Source organism: Oncorhynchus clarkii, chromosome 3, assembly GCF_045791955.1.
Source record: "Oncorhynchus clarkii lewisi isolate Uvic-CL-2024 chromosome 3, UVic_Ocla_1.0, whole genome shotgun sequence".
Taxonomy (NCBI): Eukaryota; Metazoa; Chordata; class Actinopteri; order Salmoniformes; family Salmonidae; genus Oncorhynchus; species Oncorhynchus clarkii.
The window spans coordinates 62345937-62368787 of NC_092149.1; the positions used below are offsets into that span (position 1 = coordinate 62345937).

At 42.0% G+C, this 22851-nt stretch overlaps 1 protein-coding gene across 1 annotated transcript; it reads right to left on the bottom strand.

Annotated features, from left to right (window-relative positions):
- Positions 1–541: 541 nt before the first annotated feature.
- On the bottom strand, positions 542–22021 carry LOC139400913 (cytochrome P450 family 27 subfamily A member 3). The gene is made up of 9 exons (XM_071145459.1): positions 21611–22021; positions 18683–18873; positions 15105–15304; positions 12232–12429; positions 8845–9008; positions 8398–8564; positions 7985–8066; positions 7444–7656; positions 542–2127 (listed from the first exon to the last, which is right to left on the bottom strand). Exons 1-9 carry the CDS (start codon positions 21851–21853, stop codon positions 2005–2007), a joined length of 1581 nt encoding a protein of 526 aa, XP_071001560.1. The 5' UTR covers positions 21854–22021; the 3' UTR covers positions 542–2004.
- Positions 22022–22851: the final 830 nt, after the last annotated feature.

Consider the following 22851-nt stretch of genomic DNA (forward strand, 5'->3'; position numbering starts at 1 on the left):
GCTACGACCGGAAGTTACTTTTTTGTAGCAGGTTAGGATAATTAAAGTGGCAGGTTAGGAGACTTAGGTTAAGGTTAGGAAAAGGGTTAGGGTTAGCTAAAATGCTCTCCTAACCTGCTATGAAAAGTCACTTCCGGTCATGGCTGTACTCTCTCTAGTCACAACTCTTTTCTGTGGCACGTTATATTACAGTAGCTTTAAACCAGTGTAACAACAGTGTACTGTCATACTGTTACATATGTGAGTAAAGTAGCAAAACAAATAGTGCTGTGGAATTGTGGAACCTCATAATTAAAGTTTCCCAGCAGTACAAGCTGTTATTCCACAGTAGCATCTCTAGTAGTGTTGAGGCTAAAGGTGTGCGTCCCAAATGGCACCCTATCCACTATGGGCCCCGGTCAATATCAGTGCACTAGGGGATAGGGTGCCATTTGGGACATAAGCCAGCTTTCATCCGGCAAAGTCCAAGCTGTCTTATCAATCATTGTAATACTAGAGAATGTCCTCAAAAGGAATCTCTGTGAAAAATACATCACAAAAGTGGCTAAAAGGCTATTTTATTGTGTTACATTCTTTTAGAACATCTTCAATACTGAATCAACAGCATAACTTTGTAGGTAATTATACATCTATAATATGTGCATTGTCATATAACATAAAATACATTTTAAAATCATACTTTAAAAAAAACACACAAATTAACATACAAATTAAACTGTGTTAATTAGCAACAAATAACACAGCCTCACCTGGAGCAAGACAGTTGTTAAATTAAACTAAACCTATCTACAGAAATAAATGTTAATATAATGACAACACACTGTCAACAACAGGGTCTTACTGTGGTCTCGCTGTGTTGTGGTCCTAACGTTACACATTTGTGGGTCACTTATTAAGGCATGGGAAAGTTAAGTGAGGTAAAGTAGTACACTTAGTGACTTGTCCATTAACAAGTGCTTGGTGACAGGAAGACTTACACGGTGTGTATACTAACAGAGATGAAGCGGAGTTATACTCTGCCACAATCTGTCCATGAAAATAAGCATACAAAGTAAGGAATGTTTGTATGGAGGCCAATCAGTGTCTAATTTGATCATCAAAAAAAGTAATTGCTAATTGATGCTTATTTGATTAAATATACGTATCTTGATGCTTAGGTTGTTACGAATGCACTGATATAAGTGGATGCACGTGGCATTTCGGGCTACTTTGAGTTGTGCCTGTGTCATAGAGATAAATAGATAGATAGAGGACTCATCATGGATATACGCTTTGGCAAATATTATATGCTTTAGCATGGACATTGCCTTTGAGGGCTTCCACCATTTTAAAGTAGTCAACTGGGTGGGAATTCCTATGAGTTGGGAGTCCATGCTCCGTTGCAGCCAGCCGCGACCGGGAGACGCATGGGGTGGCGCACAATTGGCCAAACGTCGTCCGGGTAAGGGGAGGGTTTTTGCCAGCAGGGATGTCCTTGTCCCATCGCAGCAACTCCTGTTGCGGGCCGGCGCAGTGCACACTGACACAGTGCACACTGACACGGTCGCCTGGCTTCCAGATTAAGTGGGCATTGTGTCAACAAGCAGTGCGACATTGGTTGGGTTGTGTTTCGGAGGACGCATGGCTCTCGACCTTCGCCTCTCCCGAGTCCGTACGGGTGTTGCAGCAATGAGACAAGACTGTAACTACCAATTGGATACCACGAAATTGGGGAGAAAAAGGGGTAAAAATGTTTTTTTTTAATAATCAAATAACAAAAATAAATATATAATAGCACAGATACAAAGATGAGTCCTCTATCTATCTCTTTGGCCTGTTGTTCACACACATATCTGCCCTTTCATTGGCTAGAATGGCTTCATCTGATCTGGCTTCCTCTATCTTTGAGGACATATATTTCCATTGTCACAGCGGTCACTTGTTTATCTTGTCAATATAATATACCACCTTTGATACTAATGTGGTTCATAGGGAAATTCATTCTGCTGCCATTGGTTCCTCTTGCTACTGGACTGTCCTATTAATAAACTGCAGGTTGATTGGGGTAGCAGGGACAAGAAGGGTTCTTGTGATTGGCTTAACTGTGGCTCCAGCAGGATCTGCACGTATCTCATAGTGTTTTATCAACTGGGAGGACAGAGAGAGGAAAACATGTTGACATTAGTATGTTATTGTCCTAGTCTGAGAGAATATTAGCTATCCATGTGTTCAATGGAAAGATACATACTGTACATAATAGATAAAAGGAACAAAAACCCTTGAATTGCACAATAACCTAGAAATATAAACTCTCCTAATTGAAACATTTACAGTAAATAGATGTGAAAGTCATTGTTTTATCCTTTTATTCAACTGTGTCTCTGAATCAATAAAACATATGAGAACACTATACCCTGTATCTTAAAGGCTGGAGGTTTGAAAGGACAACTCCTTCCTTCCAACAATCCAAGTTAAGTTAATGATTACATATTCCTTGCCGACAGACAGATTCATGGTATCACCATGTATCCAGATGGGCTGAATCAGACCAAAGGTGAAGGTCTGGTCTGCCAAAATCAAATCAAATTTAATTGTCACATACACATGGTTAGCAGATGTTAATGTGAGTGTAGCGAAATGCTTGTGCTTCTAGTTCCGACCATGCAGTAATATCTAACAAGTAATATAACCTAACAATTTCACAACAACTACCTTATACATACAAGTGTAAAGGAATGAATACGAATATGCACATAAAAATATATAAATGAGTGATGGCCGAGCGGCATAGGCAAGATGCAGTAGATGGTATAGAGTACAGTATATACATATGAGATGAGTAATGTAGGGTATGATAACATTATATAAAGCGGCATTGTTTAAAGTGGCTAGTGATACATTTAATTACATCAAGATAGCAAGATGCAGTAGATGGTATAGCGTACAGTATATACATATGAGATGAGTAATGTAGGGTATGTAAGCATTATATAAAGTGGCTAGTGATAAATTGATTACATTCATTTTTCCATTCTTAAAGAGGCTAGAGTTGAGTCAGTATGTTGGCGGCAGCCACTCAATGTTAGTGGTGGCTGTTTAACAGTCTGATGGCCTTGAGACTGAAAAACAGCTTCTGTCTCTCGGTCCCCGCTTTGATGCACCTGTACTGACCTCGCCATCTGGATGATAGCGGGGTGAACAGGCAGTGGTTCGGGTGGTTGTTGTCCTTGATGATCTTTTTGGCCTTCCTGAGACATCGGGTGGTGTAGGTGTCCTGGAGGGCTGGTAGTTTGCCCCCGGTGATGCGTTGTGCAGAGCCTTCCGGTTATGGGCGGAGCAGCTGCCGTACCAGGCGGTGATACAGCCCGACAGGATGCTCTCGATTGTGCATCTGTAAAAGTTTGTGAGTGTTTTTGGTGAAAAGCCAAATTTCTTCAGCCTCCTGAGGTTGAAGAGGCGCTGCTGCGCCTTCTTCACCACGCTGTCTGTGTGGGTGAACCATTTCAGTTTGTCCGTGATGTGTATGCCGAGGAACTTAAAACTTTCCACCCTCTCCACTACTGTCCTGTCAATGTAGATAGGGGGCTGCTCCCTCTGCTGTTTCCTGAAGGCCACGATCATCTCCTTTGTTTTGTTGACATTGAGTGTGAGGTTATTTTCCTGACACCACACTGCGAGGGCCCTCACCTCCTCCCTGTAGGCCGTCTCGTCGTTGTTGGTAATCAAGCCTACCACTGTAGTGTCGTCTGCAAACTTGATGATTGAGCTGGAGGCGTGCATGGCCACGCAGTCGTTGGTGAACAGGGAGTACAGGAGAGGGCTGTGAACGCACCCTTGTGGGGACCCAGTGTTGAGGATCAGCGGGGTGGAGATGTTACCTACCCTCACCACCTGGGGGCGGCCAGTCAGGAAGTCGAGGACCCAGTTGCACAGGGCGGGGTCGAGACCCAGGGTCTCGAGCTTAATGACGAGTTTGGAGGGTACTCTGGTGTTAAATGCTGAGCTGTAATCGATGAACAGCATTCTTACATAGGTATTCCTCTTGTCCAGATGGGTTAGGGCAGTGTGCAGTGTGATGGTGATTGCGTCATCTGTGGACCTATTGGGGTGGTAAGCAAATTGGAGTGGGTCTAGGGTGTCAGGTAGGGTGGAGGTGATATGGTCCTTGAATTGTCTCTCAAAGCACTTCATGATGACGGATGTGAGTGCTACGGGGCGGTAGTCGTTTAGCTCAGTTACCTTAGCTTTCTTGGGAACAGGAACAATGGTGGCCCTCTTGAAGCATGTGGGAACAGCAGACTGGTATAGGGATTGATTGAATATGTCCGTAAACACACCGGCCAGCTGGTCTGCGCATGCTCTGAGGGCGCGGCTGGGGATGCCGTCTGGGCCTGCAGCCTTGCGAGGGTTAACACGTTTAAATCACCTCGGCTGCAGTGAAGGAGAGACCGCATGTTTTCGTTGCAGGCCGTGTCAGTGGCACTGTATTGTCCTCAAAGCGGGCAAAAAAGTTATTTAGTCTGGGAGCAAGACATCCTGGTCCGTGACTGGGATGGATTTCTTCCTGTAGTCCGTGATTGACTGTAGACCCTGCCACATGCCTCTTGTGTCTGAGCCGTTGAATTGAGATTCTACTTTGTCTCTGTACTGGCGCTTAGCTTGTTTGATAGCCTTGCGGAGGGAATAGCTGCACTGTTTGTATTTGGTCATGTTACCAGACAACTTGCCCTGATTAAAAGCAGTGGTTCGCGCTTTCAGTTTCACACGAATGCTGCCATCAATCCACGGTTTCTGGTTAGGGAAAGTTTTAATCGTTGCTATGGGAACGACATCTTCAATGCACGTTCTAATGAACTCGCACACCGAATCAGCGTATTCGTCAATGTTGTTATCTGACGCAATACGAAACATCTCCCAGTCCACGTGATGGAAGCAGTCTTGGAGTGTGGAGTCAGCTTGGTCGGACCAGCGTTGGACAGACCTCAGCGTGGGAGCCTCTTGTTTTAGTTTCTGTCTGTAGGCAGGGATCAACAAAATGGAGTCGTGGTCAGCTTTTCCGAAAGGGGGGCGGGGCAGGGCCTTATATGCGTCGCGGAAGTTAGAGTAACAATGATCCAAGGTCTTTCCACCCCTGGTTGCGCAATCGATATGCTGATAAAATTTAGGGAGTCTTGTTTTCAGATTAGCCTTGTTAAAATCCCCAGCTACAATGAATGCAGCCTCCGGATAAATCGTTTCCAGTTTACAGAGAGTTAAATAAAGTTCGTTCAGAGCCATCGATGTGTCTGCTTGGGGGGGGGATATATACGGCTGTGATTATAATCGAAGAGAATTCTCTTGGTAGATAATGCGGTCTACATTTGATTGTGAGGAATTCTAAATCAGGTGAACAGAAGGATTTGAGTTCCTGTATGTTTCTTTCATCACACCATGTCACGTTGGCCATGAGGCATACGCCCCCGCCCCTCTTCTTACCAGAAAGATGTTTGTTTCTGTCAGCGCGATGCGTGGAGAAACCCGTTGGCTGCACCGCTTCGGATAGAGTCTCTCCAGTGAGCCATGTTTCAGTGAAGCAAAGGACGTTACAGTCTCTGATGTCCCTCTGGAATGCTACCCTTGCTCGGATTTCATCAAACTTGTTGTCAAGAGACTGGACATTGGCAAGAAGAATGCTAGGGAGTGGTGCACGGTGTGCCCGTCTCCAGAGTCTGACCAGAAGACCGCCTCGTTTCCCTCTCTTTCGGAGTCGTTTTTTTGGGTCGCTGCATAGGATCCACTCCGTTGTCCTGTTTGTAAGGCAGAACACAGGATCCGCGTCGCGAAAAACATATTCTTGGTCATACTGATGGTGAGTTGACGCTGGTCTTATATTCAGTAGTTCTTCTCGACTGTATGTAATGAAACCTAAGATGACCTGGGGTACTAATGTAAGAAATAACACGTAAAAAAACAAAAAACTGCATAGTTTCCTAGGAACGCGAAGCGAGGCGGCCATCTCTGTCGGCGCCGGAAGTCTAACATCGAAGCAATATTGAAGCGTGGAATCCGATTGGTCGGACCAGCGTTGAACAGACCTGAGCGCGGGTGCTTCCTGTTTTAGTTTCTGTCAATAGGCTGGGAGCAACAAAATGGAGTCGTGGTCAGCTTTTCCGAAGGGTGGGTGGGGGAGGGCCTTATATGCGTTGCGGAAGTTAGAATAACAGTGGTCTAGGGTTTTGCCAGCCCTGGTAGCACAATCGATATGCTGATAGAATTTGGGGAGCTTTGTATTCAGATTAGCCTTGTTAAAATTCCCAGCTACAATAACTGCAGCCTCAGGATATGTGGTTTCCAGTTTACATAGAGTCCAATGAAGTTATTTCAGGGCCGTCGATGTGTCTGCTTGGGGGGGAATAGACAGGACTGAGATTATGATTGAAGAGAATTCGCTTGGTAGATTATGCGGTCGGCATTTGATTGTGAGGAATTCTAAGCCAGGTGAACAAAAGGACTTGAGTTCCTGTATGTTATTATGATCACACCACTTCTCGTTAATCATAAGGCATACACCCCTGCCCTTCTTCTTACCAGAGAGATGCTTGTTTCTGTCAGCGCGATGCGGGAAGAAACCAGGTGGCTGTACCGACTCAGATAGCGTGTCTCGAGTGAGCCATGTTTCCGTGAAACAAAGAACGTTACAGTCTCGGATGTTTCTCTGGAATGCTACCCTTGCTCGGATTTCATCTACCTTGTTGTCAAGAGACTGGACATATGCTCGGGAGCGGTGAGCCCGTCTACGGAGCCTGACCAGAAGAGCTCCGTCTGCCCCTTCTACGGCGCCGTTGTTTTGGGTCGCCAGCTGGGATCCGATTCATTGTCCTGGGTGGTAGGCCAAACAGAGGATCCGCTTCGGGAAAGTCGTACTCCTGGTCATAATGTAGGTGAACTGACGTTGCTCTTATATCCAATAGTTCCTCTCGACTGCTTGTAATAAAACCTAAGATTACCTGGGGTAACAATGTAAGAAATAACACATAAAAAAACAAGATACTGCATAGTTTCCTAGGAACGCGAAGCAAGGCGGCCATCTCTGTCGGTGCCAGAAGTGCCATGTTTTCCTTCCAATGCAGAAGCTAACAGAGGAACACCACAACAAGTTGAACCAGATTCTACAAGACTGTTACTAAAGACTAGAGCAACACTAACTACTCAATGTCCTGGTTTTGGGGCTAAAAAGTAGGTTAAACTTACTGTAGCTTTAACCTCTCAAACCTCTAGAGTCACTGTCAAATGAAATATGAAAATTGGTGTAGGAAATGCATTATAGACAGAGGATGCTGTATCGACCCCTGACCATTATCAGATGCAGAAAATCTAGCTTTTTAACAAGTGGTCAGCATCCCAAGCTACTATAACAGTCCTACATAACAGAAGAAGGCTGTTTGATGAAGGGTAGCTACTACAGAACAGGCCTGTAATTCTTACCCTTGAAAGGATGAGGTACATCTCCAGCTCGGCCACCCTCCGGCCCAGGCAGGCCCGGACCCCGAAACCGAAGGGCACGGAGCCGAAGGGGTGCTGGTTCTTCTTGTCTTCCCCCCGGCCCCCACGGAGCCAGCGCTCTGGCAGGAAGGCATGGGGCTCCGGGAACACTGTCTGGTCATAGGACACGGCATAGTGACACAGGTGGAACAGGGTCTGGAACAGAGAGATGGAAAGAAAGGAGAGAGAAGTGATGGAGGAGAGGACAGAAGAGAGGAGAACAGTCAAACATAGTCGCTCTCTAACTCTGATTAGTGGTATACTGTATAATTGTTTGGTGTGAGCGATATTGACAAACCAAAACTATACCCTGGTTTTGAACTAAATAAAATATTGAATGGTGCAAGTGCATGTATATCTCTGGATAAAACTGAATATACAAGTGTGATCGGATCTCCTCTCCATACAGGATGAAAAGAAAAGTAATTAAGTTCACCAATAGCAACCATTTCCAACAGTACAAGATGACAAAAGTAAAACTCACATTTTTGGGGAAGAGGTGGTCCCCCACGACTATTTCATTTTCCACATTGATGCGGGCATTTCCGGGTACTACTGGGTACATCCTGAGGAGGGAGTATACAAGAAAGTCACTAGGAGTAGAGAGTGTAGTGGAGTTTGTTTCGCCTGCAGAGTTCATGCTAAAAAATAGCGCAATGTGGTACATCTTTGAGAGAGAAAGGGATTTGCTCCATTTGACTAATTAACAAGAAATAAATCATTTAAAAAAACTACACATAAGCACATTGGCGTATAATGTATTTAACAACTCATTATAATTCATTATGAAGACCTCATTATGAATATAATAACTTTAATAACCCATTATTCATTTTATTAATTAGTGAATCTACTGAAAATGACCTGAGTGGGGATGACAGATGACTAATAACGTACCGTAGTGTCTCCCTGACAACAGTCTTAAGCCAGGGCATTCTGGCGATGTCATCACTAGTTGGCACCTTGTCCCCCGGGCAGACACTGATCACTTCCTGGTACAGCTTCTCCTGGATCTCTGGCTCCAGGGCCATGTGGTACAGAGACCACGAGACGGTGTTGGACGTCTGGAGCATACAAAAACAATTACAATAGGAATAAGTTGTAAGCTAATAATATTGTACGGATACTGTTATGCTGCTGTTGTAACTGTACATGACGAAGTTAGCTAATGTGGTATGTTGCAAACGTTCATTCAACAAATCACAATCTAAAGTGGTTGAAATTAAGAAAAAAAACATGCCCATCCCCCAGGCCATCACCCCTTTCCCCACCTGTTTCCACCCTACTGTGAAACAGCTCCTCACTGGTATTTTAAGACACACACACACACACATCCCTCCTCACTGTGTCGACCCCAGCCAGCAGTAGCTCAGTGATGGAGCCCAGTATCTCAGTGACAGACATCTGTTCGCTGACTAGGAGGTGTGTGAGGTACTCTCCCTGCACTGGCTGGCCCAGGGAGATCCTCTCCTGGATCTCCTCCATCTTCTGACGCACCTGCTCCTCCGCTGCATGGGGAGAGAGCTGAAGTCAGAGGATATAGCAACCAGCACAAAGACAATATAAATACTTAGGGTGAATCTCAAGTCTTTTCTCAATCCTTGTGTAGCAGATAGGGATCTGTGAAACTCACTCCTCAGCCTAAAGTGTCCCACTTGCTCTGCAGAATAGCTTGCTTTTCGGTGGCGCAACTGGGTAAGATGCTTCAGGAGGGCAGTTACAGGTGATTGCAAGTGAGAGGTCCTGTGTTCAAGCCTCAGTATGAGCTGAATCATGAGAAAGTAGGACTGGCAAAGCAAGCAGTGTGACATCCTTTACAATTGCAACAAGAGCGAGGAGGGCATTGGATGTTCTTCTCGGCACTCACTTCCATCTGATGTTATGAGGAGGAGGCAAGGAGAGGAAGCGAATAATCGAGGAAAGACACTTGATATGGACCTGAGTCATGATGGGATGTTATTTTTGCTCATGTAGGATATCTGCCACTAGATGGCGATATACTACAATGTAATATGACAGCCTATTATTTATTTTATTTTTATTTCACCTTTATTTAACCAGGTAGGCAAGTTGAGAACAAGTTCTCATTTACAATTGCAACCTGGCCAAGATAAAGCAAAGCAGTTCGACACAAACAACAACACAGAGTTACACATGGAGTAAAACAAACATACAGTCAATAATAAAGTATAAACAAGTCTATATACGATGTGAGCAAATGAGGTGAGATAGGGGAGGTAAAGAAAAAAAAAAGGCCATGGTGGCAAAGTAAATACAATATAGCAAGTAAAACAATGGAATGGTAGATTTGCAATGGAAGAATGTGCAAAGTAGAAATAAAAATAATGGGGTGCAAAGGAGCAAAATAAATAAATAAATCAAATAAATAAATACAGTAGGGAAAGAGGTAGAGGTTTGTGCTAAATTATAGGTGGGCTATGTACAGGTGCAGTAATCTGTGAGCTGCTCTGACAGTTGGTGCTTAAAGCTAGTGAGGGAGATAAGTGTTTCCAGTTTCAGAGATGTTTGTAGTTCGTTCCAGTCATTGGCAGCAGAGAACTGGAAGGACTGGAAGGAGAGGCGGCCAAAGAAAGAATTGGTTATGGGGGTGCACCCTGAGCTCAAGTCAACAAGCCAAAGATTATCAGTGTGAACTTTGCTTTGATTTGCTTAGAGCTGAAACACAGCCATTGAACTTTTGAAACCTCTGCTGAAACTAAAGGAGACAGTATTGTAGGGTATGTGAGGGCACTCACTCCTTTTACATGAGAAATCAAATCAAATCTTATGTCTCATGCTTCGTAAACACGGTGTAGATTAACGGTGAAATGCTTACTCACTGGTCCTTTTTCAACAGCACATAGTTAGAGATAAATACACTGTGAATAACGAGTAAAAATGAACATGGCTATATACAGCGAGTACCAGTACCGAGTCAATGTGCAGGGGTAGCTATGTACATTTAGGTAGGGTTAAACTTACTAGGCAACAGGATAGCCAATAGACAGTAGCAGCGGGTAGCCATTTAATTAGCCATTTAGCAGTCTTGTTTAGCAGTCTTATGGCTTTGGGGTATAATGCTGTTCAGGGTCATGTTGGTTCCAAAGTCAGTGCACTGGTATCGCTTGCTGTGCGGTAGCATCGAGAACAGTCTATGGCTTGGTTGGCTGGAGTCTTTGACCATTTTTTTGGGCCTCCCTCTGACACCGCCTGGTATAAAGGTTCTGGATGGCAATGAGCTTGGCCCCAGTGATGTCAACACCCTCTGTAGCGCCTTACGTTGTGGTGCCTTGCAGTTGCCGTACCAAACGGTGAGGCAGCCAGTCAAGATGCTCTCAATGGTGCAGCTGTATAACTTTCTGAGGATCACTACAGCCCTGTCGATGTGGATGGGGGTGTGCTCACCCCTCCATTGCCTGTAGTCCACTATAAGCTCCTTTGTCTTCCTGACACTGAGGAAGAGGTTGTTTTCCTGACACCACATTGCCAGGTCTCTGACCTCCTCCCTATAGGCTGCCTCATCGTTGTCGGTGATCAGTCCTACCACCATTGTGTCATCAGAAAACTTGATAATGGTGTTGGAGTCGTGCGCAGCCACGCAGTCGTGGGTGAACAGGGAGTACAGGATGGGACTACGCACCCACCCCTGAGGGGCCTATTTAAAGGTCTTACTCACATCAGCTACAGAGAGCGAGATCACACAGTCATCTGGAACAGCTCATGCTCTTCTGCATGGTTCAGTGTTGCTTGCCTTGAAGCGAAGATAGAAGGCATGTAGCATATCTGGTAGGCTCGCGTCGCTGGGCAGCTCGCGGCTGGGTTTCCCTTTGTAATCCGTGATAGTTTGCAAGCCCTGCTACAGGCATGGTAGGATTCGATCTTAGTCCTGTATTGATGGTTTTCCTGTTTGATGACTTGTCGGAGGTGTTAGCGGGATTTCTTATAAGCGTCCGAATTAGTGTCCCACTCCTTGAAAGCGGCTGCTCTAGTCTTTAGCTTAGTGCGGATATTGCCTGTAATCCATGGCTTCTGGTTGAGGTATGCTCGCACGATCACTGTGGGGATGATGTTGTCGATGAACTTATTAATGAAGCCGGTGACTGATGTGATAAACTCCTCAATGTTATTGGATAAATCCCGGAAAATGTTCCAGTTTGGGCTAGCAAAACAGTCCTGTAGCTTAGCATCCGCTTCATTGAACCTCTTCTTCCGTATTGAGCGTGTCACTAGTAGGTCCTGTTTGAGTAGTTGCACAGGTGACATGCTGGTAAAAATGACATAAAGCAGATTTTAGTTTCCCTGCATTAAATTCACTGGCCACGAGAAACACTGCCTCTGAATGTGCATTTTCTTGTTTGATTATGGCCATTTACAGCTCGTTGAGAGCGGTCTTAGTGCCAACATCGGAAAGTGTGCAATGTGTATGTTGTTGTTAATGATATAACATAACATCAACAACATTAACTCATTGTACCATTTGCATGTTTCACATGCGAAACGAGTGAGTGCCCTCCAAATATACCCTACATCCCGCCCCTCACTTGCTTGCATGTAGTAGAGGTTACTTAGGTTCATGGCTACGTGATGATGTGTTATGTTGTGAAGTTTTACTGTGTAACTTTTTAAACTATTTTCTATACGTGATGTAGCATGTGATGCAAAACTAATTTCTGTGCAATTGTGAAACATGGCATGATTCATTCTGGAAACCAAGGCTTCTGGATCACTCACCAACTTTGAAGAGGTGATCCCAGACAGCCACAAAATGTTTCCAGACGGGGAGGTAGGGCCAGGTGGACTTGGGGAAGAGAACGATGATGGGGGAGAGGCGAAACATCTCTCCTACTGAAAAAATGAACTTCTGGGTCTCTTCAGGAACCTCCTCATTCAGACAGCCCATACGGGTCTCAAACAGCACAGAACAGATCCCTGAGGACAGAGACAAACAATGGTAGCAGTTTATTTAATTGGATATAGATTAGATTGGATATCAATAAAGTATAAATCTAAGGCATCAAATTCAATGCCGGTAGAGAAATTAACAGGTATTTACTTAAAAGTGCATGGTAAAAGGGTAATTACACAATTAGAACCTATGAATTACTTGTTTGTTTCTTTAGGACAATGTCATGACTATGATGACATTATGTGAGGTTAAAGGGTACATTACAGCATCAGGATGGTAGTTTACACAGTGTATGACGGTGATGATGTCACATCATACAATCGCGATATGCGAGCAAAGACCATAGTACGGATCGAGAACAGGGGTGTCAAACTCATTCCATGGAGGGACAAGTGTCTGAGGGTTTTTGGGTTTTCCTTTCAATTAATTCCTAGACAACCATGTGAGGGGATTTCTTCAATAATTAATTACCTTAATTAATCAATCAAGTACAAGGGAGGAGAAGAAACCCACAGACACTCTGCCCTCCATGGAATGAGTTTGACTCGTGATCTAGAACATCCAGATAGACATTTTTCATCACCACTGCCCTTGACCAACTGAGTACGCTGTCCTTCAAAATTATATTAAGAACTGCCTACCCAACAAGGTAGTCAAACAATCAGCTACTCAGTATCTACTCAACTTCCAAGGCTAAAGATCACTGTGCAATTACTTCAAGGTCATCACTTTCTAACAGATATAGCCGTCCACAACCCTCATAATGCACCTTGTCCTTTCACATTCACACGTTTCTCCCAATTCACAGAAAATAGATACCAAAGACACAGAAACACTTGTACCTGTGCCAGAACGTAACGTCAAAATGACATAATTGTAAGATCCTGATGAGGACAGCTTTTTAAACTTCATGAAGCAGATATCAGTTCCTCGATTGTTCTAAGATTTTCCTTTCTAATGACTAGACCAGGGGTATTCAAATCTTACCCTACGAGGTCTAGACTACTTCTGGTTTTCTGTTCAACCGTATAAATAATTGCATCCACTTGGTGTCCCAGGTCCCTGATTAGAACAGAATACTTTTTGAAAGCAGTGGAACTGGCTTAGAGGTCCAGATTTGAATCTGATGGGGACTAGAACATTATTACAGACAGTCATTTCCTCTGTTAACCTCTCTGCGCACCGAACCCGGTAGCGGCAACATACGGTGATCGCTACATAAATAGTCATATTAAACATTCATGAAAATACAAGTGTCTCACATGTTTCGAAAGCCTAGAATCTTGCTAATGCAACTGCGTTGTCAGATTTAACAAAGGATTTACTGCGAAAGAATACGATGCGATTATCTGAGGATAGAGCCCCATAAAAAACAACTATTTCAACCAGCACAGGCGTAACAAAATCACAAACTGCAATAAAATAAATTGTTTACCTTTGACGATCTTCCTCTGTTTGCAATCCCAATGCTCATTGTTACACAATGAATTGTCTTTTGTTTGATAAAATCCATTTTTATAGCCTAACAAGAAACATTTTGTGAACCGCTTGTGTCGTGAATTCCGTCTCATTCCATTTTCGACGACACATTCGAGGTAAATACACACACAGAACGTGACTTTTCCAGTCATGTTTGGTTTCATTGCAGTCAACTGGTTTGTTTGTAACACAACCAAATGTGATGGGTCATTTCGCGGGACGTATTGACTGAAATAAACCGATTTGAAGACAACAAGTAATGACATCATTGTGCACCAATGATATGACCGTTGTTTCGTTGATTGACTGTATTTTATTCTAACTGAACATTTTCTTTCACAGTGACACTGACTCCAAATAGGAGCCCCCAGTGCCAAGGTGTCCATCCCCCACTGAAGCTGGTTCATCCAGCTCCTGCCACAAGTGGTGCTCATCTGCCCAAATGTATTTCTGCAGGCATGGATGTGCCTCAGGGCCAAAAGGGCACAGCATGGAGGCGTCGCTGTGTTCTTTGCAAAATGAAGTCCCCCATCACCTGCACCACATGCTTGGTGACCCTCTGCTTTACAGCAGAAAGAGACTGCTATGGCACCTGGCATCAGCAGCACAATATTGTGTAGAGGACTTAGGGTCTTCCAAATATTTAAAGTGTTTTTTTGTAAATGTATATATTTTTTTCCCTCATGTTTTTTCTCCATTTTTTTGGGGGGGGGTGTGTTAGAATACCATTTTGGTATTTTGTATATAGTTATTCCATTCAAAATGTATAACTTCACCAATTTGGCCACTTGGGTACATTTGGGCTACTTGTGTGGGACACCTGGGTGACTTCATGATAAATGTCATGAGCACACTCATTTTGGAAGTTATCATTCTGAAACTTTGCACAAGTACTGTTGCCCTCTTATGTTTTTCACTGAAATTGTCCCCATCATCCTATCTGAATGTTTGTTTTATCTTGTTCATTTTAAAGATGATGATACAACAATAAAAATAAAAAACATGTTTTTTTTCATTATATTATCTAAACCAGATCTATTGCGTTATATTCTCCTATATTCAATTCACATTTCCACAAACTTCAAAGTGTTTTCTTTCAAATGGTACCAAGAATATGCATATCCTTGGTTCTGTGCCTGAGCTACAGGCAGTTAGATTTGGGTATGTCTTCATGCGGAAATGGAAAAAAGTAGGGGGGTAGCTGTAAGAGGTTATTAACCTTCAAAGGCGAACTTGTAGAGTTCTCCAGCCAGGTCGTTCACCATGACCCCTTCTCCCTTGGTCTCCCTGAGCCATGCCACCTTTTCTATGAAGTCTGTGACCACGTCATTGATGGCGTTGGTGTAGGCTGAGACATGCTTGGGCTTCAGCATCCGCGGGTTCAGGATACTCCTGATCCGCTGCCACTGAGCACCGATCCTGTAGTATAGACACAAATGGAATCATGCTTTAACATGGAGAAGAGATGTACTGTATAGTAATTTGAAACAAAGAAGAACTGTTTCAGAGAGAACATGCAAAACACCGATAGGTAGGCAAACCCTCTCATGTGTGCTGTTTTCCATTGTAACTGAGCTCCATTTCCATTTAATCTAACATTTCTACCTTAGACAACTTGTTATGTACAGAGGTAGGATTTTAATTTGATCACTCTTTTGTTGCCTAGAATTTTCCACACCACAGGAAATGCAGATTTGTGATTTAGATAAATTCACTGAAAACCAACACTTTATGCCAACTTGTTATTCCAGCTTGTTGTGCCAACTTGTGACATAGTGATGTACCACTGACATTCGGGGACCACTTTTGGCTTGTGAGCGCTGCTTTCAGAACTACTGGCTAAAAAGTATTCAAAAGCACCAGAAAATCTCTTTAACATATCCCCCAGATGCACCACAATCCTTTGCTAGTACAACACTGGTTCAAGCACGACATGATGGATCATGCTGAGGTTTTATGTCCTAGGTTTTGTGTTTCATGTACAGTCTGGCTCATCTAGGCTCTGTATATGCAGCCCATGGTTCAAGTGTTTGTGCTTGTCAAATTCTTGCATATTGTCTTGTACATGTTCCTACTACTACACGGATATTTCACTGTGGTGTTGGGACAAGCAACACAGGAATAACTACATACCAGTGGAGTGACATTCATACTCCACAAGACTTGCAACCAGAAGACTCTTCCCAGTCCCTATAACCAAAACAAATTCAAGGCAACACACAGTAATGTATGTGATAGCATTAAACTCCTTGCAATCTCAAATGACTCAAGCAAGCAGCCAAAGCAGCAACATTTGCTTTAAAAAACAAGTAAAACAGCACAACGCCTCTGACCTAAATAGCTTGTAGCATCTCCCTCTTGAGAATATCTGGTATTTAGGCTGAAGTTCAAGATAAGGTGTGCCCTTGGCATTAGGATATTAGGGCCTGCTCAGAGAAAGTAATTGTAAACAAAGCCTCAGTAGAGTAAGGATTTCAGTCATGCTCCGTATGACATGATAGTCTGCTCAGCTCACTGACTAGCTGATGTCTTGAGAATCTCTCAGGTTGTTTAAAGAACATTGGTGCAGTGACATTAGGATTTCAGGGCCTGCCTCAGTAGATCAAAGTATTGTTGAAAAGTAGATGTATGGAATGTTAGGCTTAAGGGTATGAAGTGTGTATTCTTATTTTAAATTTAGGTAACCAGTTCTGTCCTTGAGTTGTTACCTACAGTGCATTTGGAAAGTATTCAGACCCCTTGACTTTATCCACATTTTGTTACAATACAGCCTTATTCTATAATGTTTTAAATTGTTTTTTTCCCTCAATCTACACATAATACCCTATAATGACAAAACAAAAACAAGATTTTAGAAACGTTAGCAAATGTATTGAAAATAAAAAACTGCAAAATACATTTACATACAGTTGAAGTGGGAAGTTTACATACACCTTAGCCAAATACATTTAAACTTTGTTACACAATTTCTGACATTTAATCCTAGAAAAAAATTAAGTTAGGATCACCACTTTATTTTAAGAATGTGAAATGTCAGAATAATAGTGGAGAGAATTTATTTATTTTATTTTATTTATTTATTTCAGCTTTTCCCAGTGGGTCAGAAGTTTACATACACTCAATTAGTATTTGGTAGCATTGCCTTCAAATTGTTTAACTTGAGTCAAACATTTCGGGTAGCCTTCCACAAGCTTCCCACAATAAATTGGGTGAATTTTGGCCCATTCCTCCTGACAGAGCTGGTGTAACTGAGTCAGGTTTGTTGGCCTCCTTACTCGCACACGCTTTTTCAGTTCTGCCCACAAATTTTCTATGGGATTGAGCTTTGTGATGGCCACTCCATTACCTTGACTTTGTTGTCCTTAAGCCATTTTGCCACAACTTTGGAAGTATGATTGGGGTCAATGTCCATTTGGAAGATCCATTTGCAACCAAGCTTTAACTTCCTGACTGATGTCTTGAGATGTTGCTTCAATAGAGCCACATCATTTTCCTGCCTCATGATGCCATCTATTTCGTGAAGTGCATTAGTAGTTGCAAACCGTAGTCTGGCTTTATAATGGTGGTTTTGGAGCAGTGGCTTCGTCCTTGCAGAGCGGCCTTTCAGGTTATGTCGATATAGGACTCGTTTTACTGTGGATATGGATACTTTTGTACCTGTTTCCCCCAGTATCTTCACAAGGTCCTTTGCTGTTGTTCTGGGATTGATTTGCACTTTTCGCACCAAAGTACGTTAATCTCTAGGAGACAGAACGCGTCTCCTTCCTGAGCGGTATGACGGCTGCGTGGTCACATGGTGTTTATACTCGTGTACTATTGTTTGTACAGATGAACGTGGTACCTTCAGGCATTTGGAAATTGCTCCCAAGGATGAACCAGATTTCTTTTGATTTTCCCATGATGTCATGCAAAGAGGCACTGAGTTTGAAGGTAGGCCTTGAAATACATCCATAGTTACACCTCCAATTGGCTCAAATAATGTAAATTAGCCTATCAGAAGCTTCTAAAGCCATGACATCATTTTCTGGAATTTTCCAAGTTGTTTAAAGGCACAGACAACTTAGTGTATGTAAACTTCTGACCCACTGGAATTGTGATACAGTGAATTATAAATTAAATAATCTGTCTGTAAACAATTGTTGGAAAAATTACTTGTCATGCACAAAGTAGATGTCCTAACCGACTTGCCAAAACTATAGTTTGTTAACAAGAAATTTGTGGAGTGGTTGAAAAACGAGTTCTAATGACTCCAACCTAAGAGTATGTAAACTTCCGACTTCACTGTAAATGTAGGAAAGCATGTATAAAAAAATATGTAGTTCTGTCCTTGTCTATTAATGTTATGTATTATGTAATTTTTTATGTTTTGTTCGGACCCCAGGAAGAGTAGCTGAAGCTTTATGGGATCGTAATAAAATACAAAATATCCTGTCTGTACAATGACAGTAGCCTGATCCTAGATTGTACTGTATAGCCAGCTCCGACACTCTTAAAACAAAGAATTCCAAAATGGTTCTTCTGCAGTCCCCATGGGAGAACACTTTCCACAGAGGTTCTACCTGGAACCAAAAAGGTTTCTACCTGAAACCAAAAGCATTCTACATGGAACCTAAAAGGGTTCTTCAAAGGATTCTCCTATTGGGACAACCAAATAACTTTTTGGTTCTAGATAACACCTTTTTCCTCTAAGAGTGTATGGCCCTCGTCATACCATAGGAGTTGGCACGGCCGCACAAACAGATCTGGGATCAGACTACAATGAAAGGGTCTGGGACTGGGTTTCCACTGTCTACTCACTCTGTGAGGGGCCCATAGGCGTGGTTCCTCAGCTCGCGGTAACTCCTCCAGTGGGGCATGTCCATGCGGGTGGGATGGCGGCCCTCCTGTCTCAACACCTGCTCAATCAGCTCAGCACTGGCCACATTCACTATCACCAAGGGCCCGTACTTTGACTTCCACAGAGGGCCATAGATCTTGCTGTGTTCAATCTGGGGGAGAGGGGAGAAGAGCACAATTGCAGTATGAGGCCTACAGTAAATGCAAAACAATTTTATGGAATGGTTTTGATAAATGAGTGCATGCATGGCACTTATGGAAAGTACAGCAAGACATAATTGTCCAAGATGTGAAGATGATAGGTTGAAAAAAGTATAACTGCACATTGTTTTGTCCAATAGAGGCCTTGGTCACATTGTGCTAACTTTTTAATGATGTTTACCTAGCAAAAAACACAGTTCAGATTGTTCAGACTGGTCAAAACATACATACATTTGATTACATTACATACATACATACTTCAGGAATCCCATGCATGGCTTTCTACAGTGTGGCAGGAATAATCTGATACAGTGCCTTCAGAAAGTATTCACACCTCTTGACTTTTTCCACATTTTGTTGTGTTACAGCCTGAATGTAAAAATGATTAAATTGAGATGTTGTGTCACTGGCCTACACACTATAACCAATAATGTCAAAGTGGAATTATGTTTTCAGAATTTTTTACAAAATAATTAAAAATTAAAAGCTGAAATGTCTCGAGTCAATAAGTATTCAATCCTTGTTATGGCAAGGCTAAATTAGTTCAGGAGTAAAAATGTGCTTAACAAGTCACATAATAAGTTGCATTGACTGTGTTTAACATGATTTTTTGAATGACTACCTTATGACTAACTTAAATTTTAAAAAGCAGACATTGAATATCCCTTTGAGTATGGTGAAGTTATTAATTACACATTGGATGGTGCATCAATACACCCAGTCACTAGAAAGATAATGGCATCCTTCCTAACTCAGTCGCCGGAGAGGAAGGAAACCGCTTAGGAATTTCACAATGAGGCCAATGGTGACTTTAAAACAATTACAGAGTTTAATGGCTGTGATAGGAGAAAACTGAGGATGGATCAACAACATTATAGTTGCTCCACAATACTAACCACAATGCTAGCCTGTACAGAATAAAAGTATTCCAAAACATACATTGTGTTTGCAACAAAGGCACAAAAGTAAAACTGCAAAGAATGTAGCAAAGTAATTTGCTTAATGTCCAGAATGTCATCGGCAAGGACTATTACGTTTTTTAGGATAAAAATAAATGGAATAGAGCGAAGCACAGGCAAAATCCTAAAGGAAAACTTGGTTCAGTCTGCTTTCCAATAGACACTGGGAGACAAATTCACCTTTCAGCAGGACAATAACCTAAAACACAAGGCCAAATATACACTGGAGTTGCTTACCAAGACAACATTGAAAGTGGCATAGTTACAGTTGAAAATGGCAAGACTTGGCTGTCTAGCAAGAAAATGGCTGTCTAGCAATGATCAACAACCAATTTAAAAGAGCTTGAATAATTATTTTTTTCTTGTGTAAATATTGTACAATCCAGGTGTGCAAAGCTCTTAGAGATTTACCCAGAAAACTCACAGCTGTAATCGCTGCCAAAGATGATTCAAACATGTTTTGACCCAGGGTTGTGAATACTTATGTAAATTAGATATGTATTTAATTTCCATTAAATTTGCAAATATGTCTTTTTTTTTTTTAAATCTCCCTTATGGGGTATTGTGTGTAGATGTCCTTAATTTAATCCTTAATCAAATGCTATCCTTTAATCCTTAATAATCTTAATCTTCAAGCATGTCAAATTGATATATACATGTGAAATCTCATGAAATATTGCAATTAAGGATCTTCAGAAATCAGTGATTTGGATAACATTTTGGGCATATTCTCAGAACAATTTGGTGAATAATTTAACATCTTTATACAGTATATCTGACACATCCGGGTTATTTGGCTGGGTATTCTATATCACGGTGAACATTTATGATTTTATTGGGCATTATACAATTATATTTCATACAGGTATGGTCATGGGAAATTTATCCAATAAGACTCCATTAAATTGTTTGGCGGCCATATTAGAAAAAGGCTTCTCGTGGATTAATGCATGAATCCTGTGGTGGCCCTGTATCTACAAATCTTTTTAAAACACTATTCTAGCTGTGCGAGTGCAATTTGGTGCTTCTATCACTAAAGTTACAATCCATGAACGTAGCTCTCCCACTACATGGAATTCTATGGCTAAACTTCCAATATTCTACGGTCAAATTACTGCACAACATGGGCTATTTTTAAACAATAGTTGTAGGTGGTGCTTTGAAAGTTGTTTTAATTATATATAATTTGAAAGGTAATTTGTGACCGTTCAGAACCACTTGTCAAACAAAGTGTAAAATGTATCTGGGTTTCTTTTTTAAAGCAATTTATACAGGCACATCTGATATGTACCCTAGAGGTCAAAGGTCAAAGTCTATTGACCTGAACATTGCGAAAATGTGCCTAATGGATAGCTGTGGATCTAAGCTTTCCAATTATATATGATTAAACTGTATACATGACAAATAACTTGTTGTATACTGACAATGTTTGCCAATGGATAAAATACCTATTGGAAAATGTTATGTGATGGAGGGAGGGATGGATGGAGGGATGAAAGCAATCAAACAAAGCTGCCATTGCTACACTGCTATCCCACATTTTCTAACTCTATGGACAAAGAGCTTCAAGAAAAATCATTATAAAACATCGTCACACCACCCCAAATCAACCTGACCGAACCCCTGGCACATGGACTAGGAGATTAGACATAATAATACGCAACCAGTGTGGTATAACACTAGCAGCTAGGTTTCGCAATGCACTGTAATGACACTGTACAGCACTTACTTGCATTTGATGTGTTGTTTGAAAATACCCTTTCCCGAAAAGCCAATATAAAGATCTCAGAAAACTAGGCCCATCCAAATCATCCATAGTTTTCTGTTTATTGTTGTCCCCCACGATCGTGGTAGAGGCATCGCGCCGCCTGTCACTAATGTAGGTTAACGTCGGTGTCACTCTTTTAATCCCGTTCCTATTCTCCTGTGTACAAACACGCAGTCCGATCTGTAATAAAGATCTGCTAAACATGTTGACGCATAAATTGTCCTTCCGACTGCTGGAAAGTGTAGTCTGTTATTCTTATCCGTACGACTGAGCTCTCTCCTGCCTATGATATGCCTATTATAATGGCCACTTGTTTTTATATACACTGAGAGCGCAGCCAGCCATCCAACTGCCACTATTGTCCTAGTTTTTCAGAACGCTAGTGAACTTTGATACCGTTTATTGTCGGCTATCCATGTGAACTCATCTTTACTGCCAGAGGAAACCTTTCCATACAGTCCAAGGTTACAGTCAGTGTCTAGAGTCAGTGTCTATAAATCATCAAAGCAGAGGTAGAACAAAGCACAATCATGTTTTTTCACATCTCTAATGTCTCCCATTTTTATGAAATCGATGATTGTAAAAAAATATTTAACTGCAAAAGTGGTTAAATTGATAGATACTGTGACATCTCACACCCTCCAACCGTGAGAAACAAAGAGACACATAAACTCATATAATCCAATATCAGAAGCTCTGATATTTCTAACATTTGTAATACAAGTAGTCAATACACAAACAAACAGCGTTAGGGTATCTTAATGCATATTGGAAATATAGACCACTAAACACAGAGATACAATAGGTTGAAATATCTACCATGAACAGGCTATTGTTGTAAGAATGTGCCCAAAATGTCCAATTAGGGTTTTAAAAAACACTCAGCTATCTACTCACAATACCCTATAAATTGAAAAAAAAAATGTGGTTATACAGTTTTGCAAATTTTACAAAAATGAAATACAGCAATATCTTATTTACATAAGTATTCACACCCTTGAGTCAATACATGTGTCAAGGGTCCCTCTGGAACTTTCATTACGCACACCTGTCCCCTATTACCACTGATTAGTACTTGTCACGCCCTGACCTTAGAGAGACGTTTTATTTCTCTATTTGGTTAGGTCAGGGTGTGATTAGGGTGGGCAGTCTATGTTTTCAATTTCTTTGTTTTTGGCTGAGTGTGGTTCCCAATCAGAGGT

Coding starts and splice junctions, on each gene's coding strand:
- LOC139400913 (XM_071145459.1), bottom strand. CDS start 21,853: ATGTTTAGCAGATCTTTATTACAGATCGGACTGCGTGTTTGTACACAG. Junction 12,430..15,104: donor CTACAAGTTCGCCTTTGAAG/GTTAATAACCTC, acceptor CTCTGTCCTCAG/GGATCTGTTCTGTGCTGTTT. Junction 2,128..7,443: donor TGTACCTCATCCTTTCAAGG/GTAAGAATTACA, acceptor CTGTCCTCCCAG/TTGATAAAACACTATGAGAT.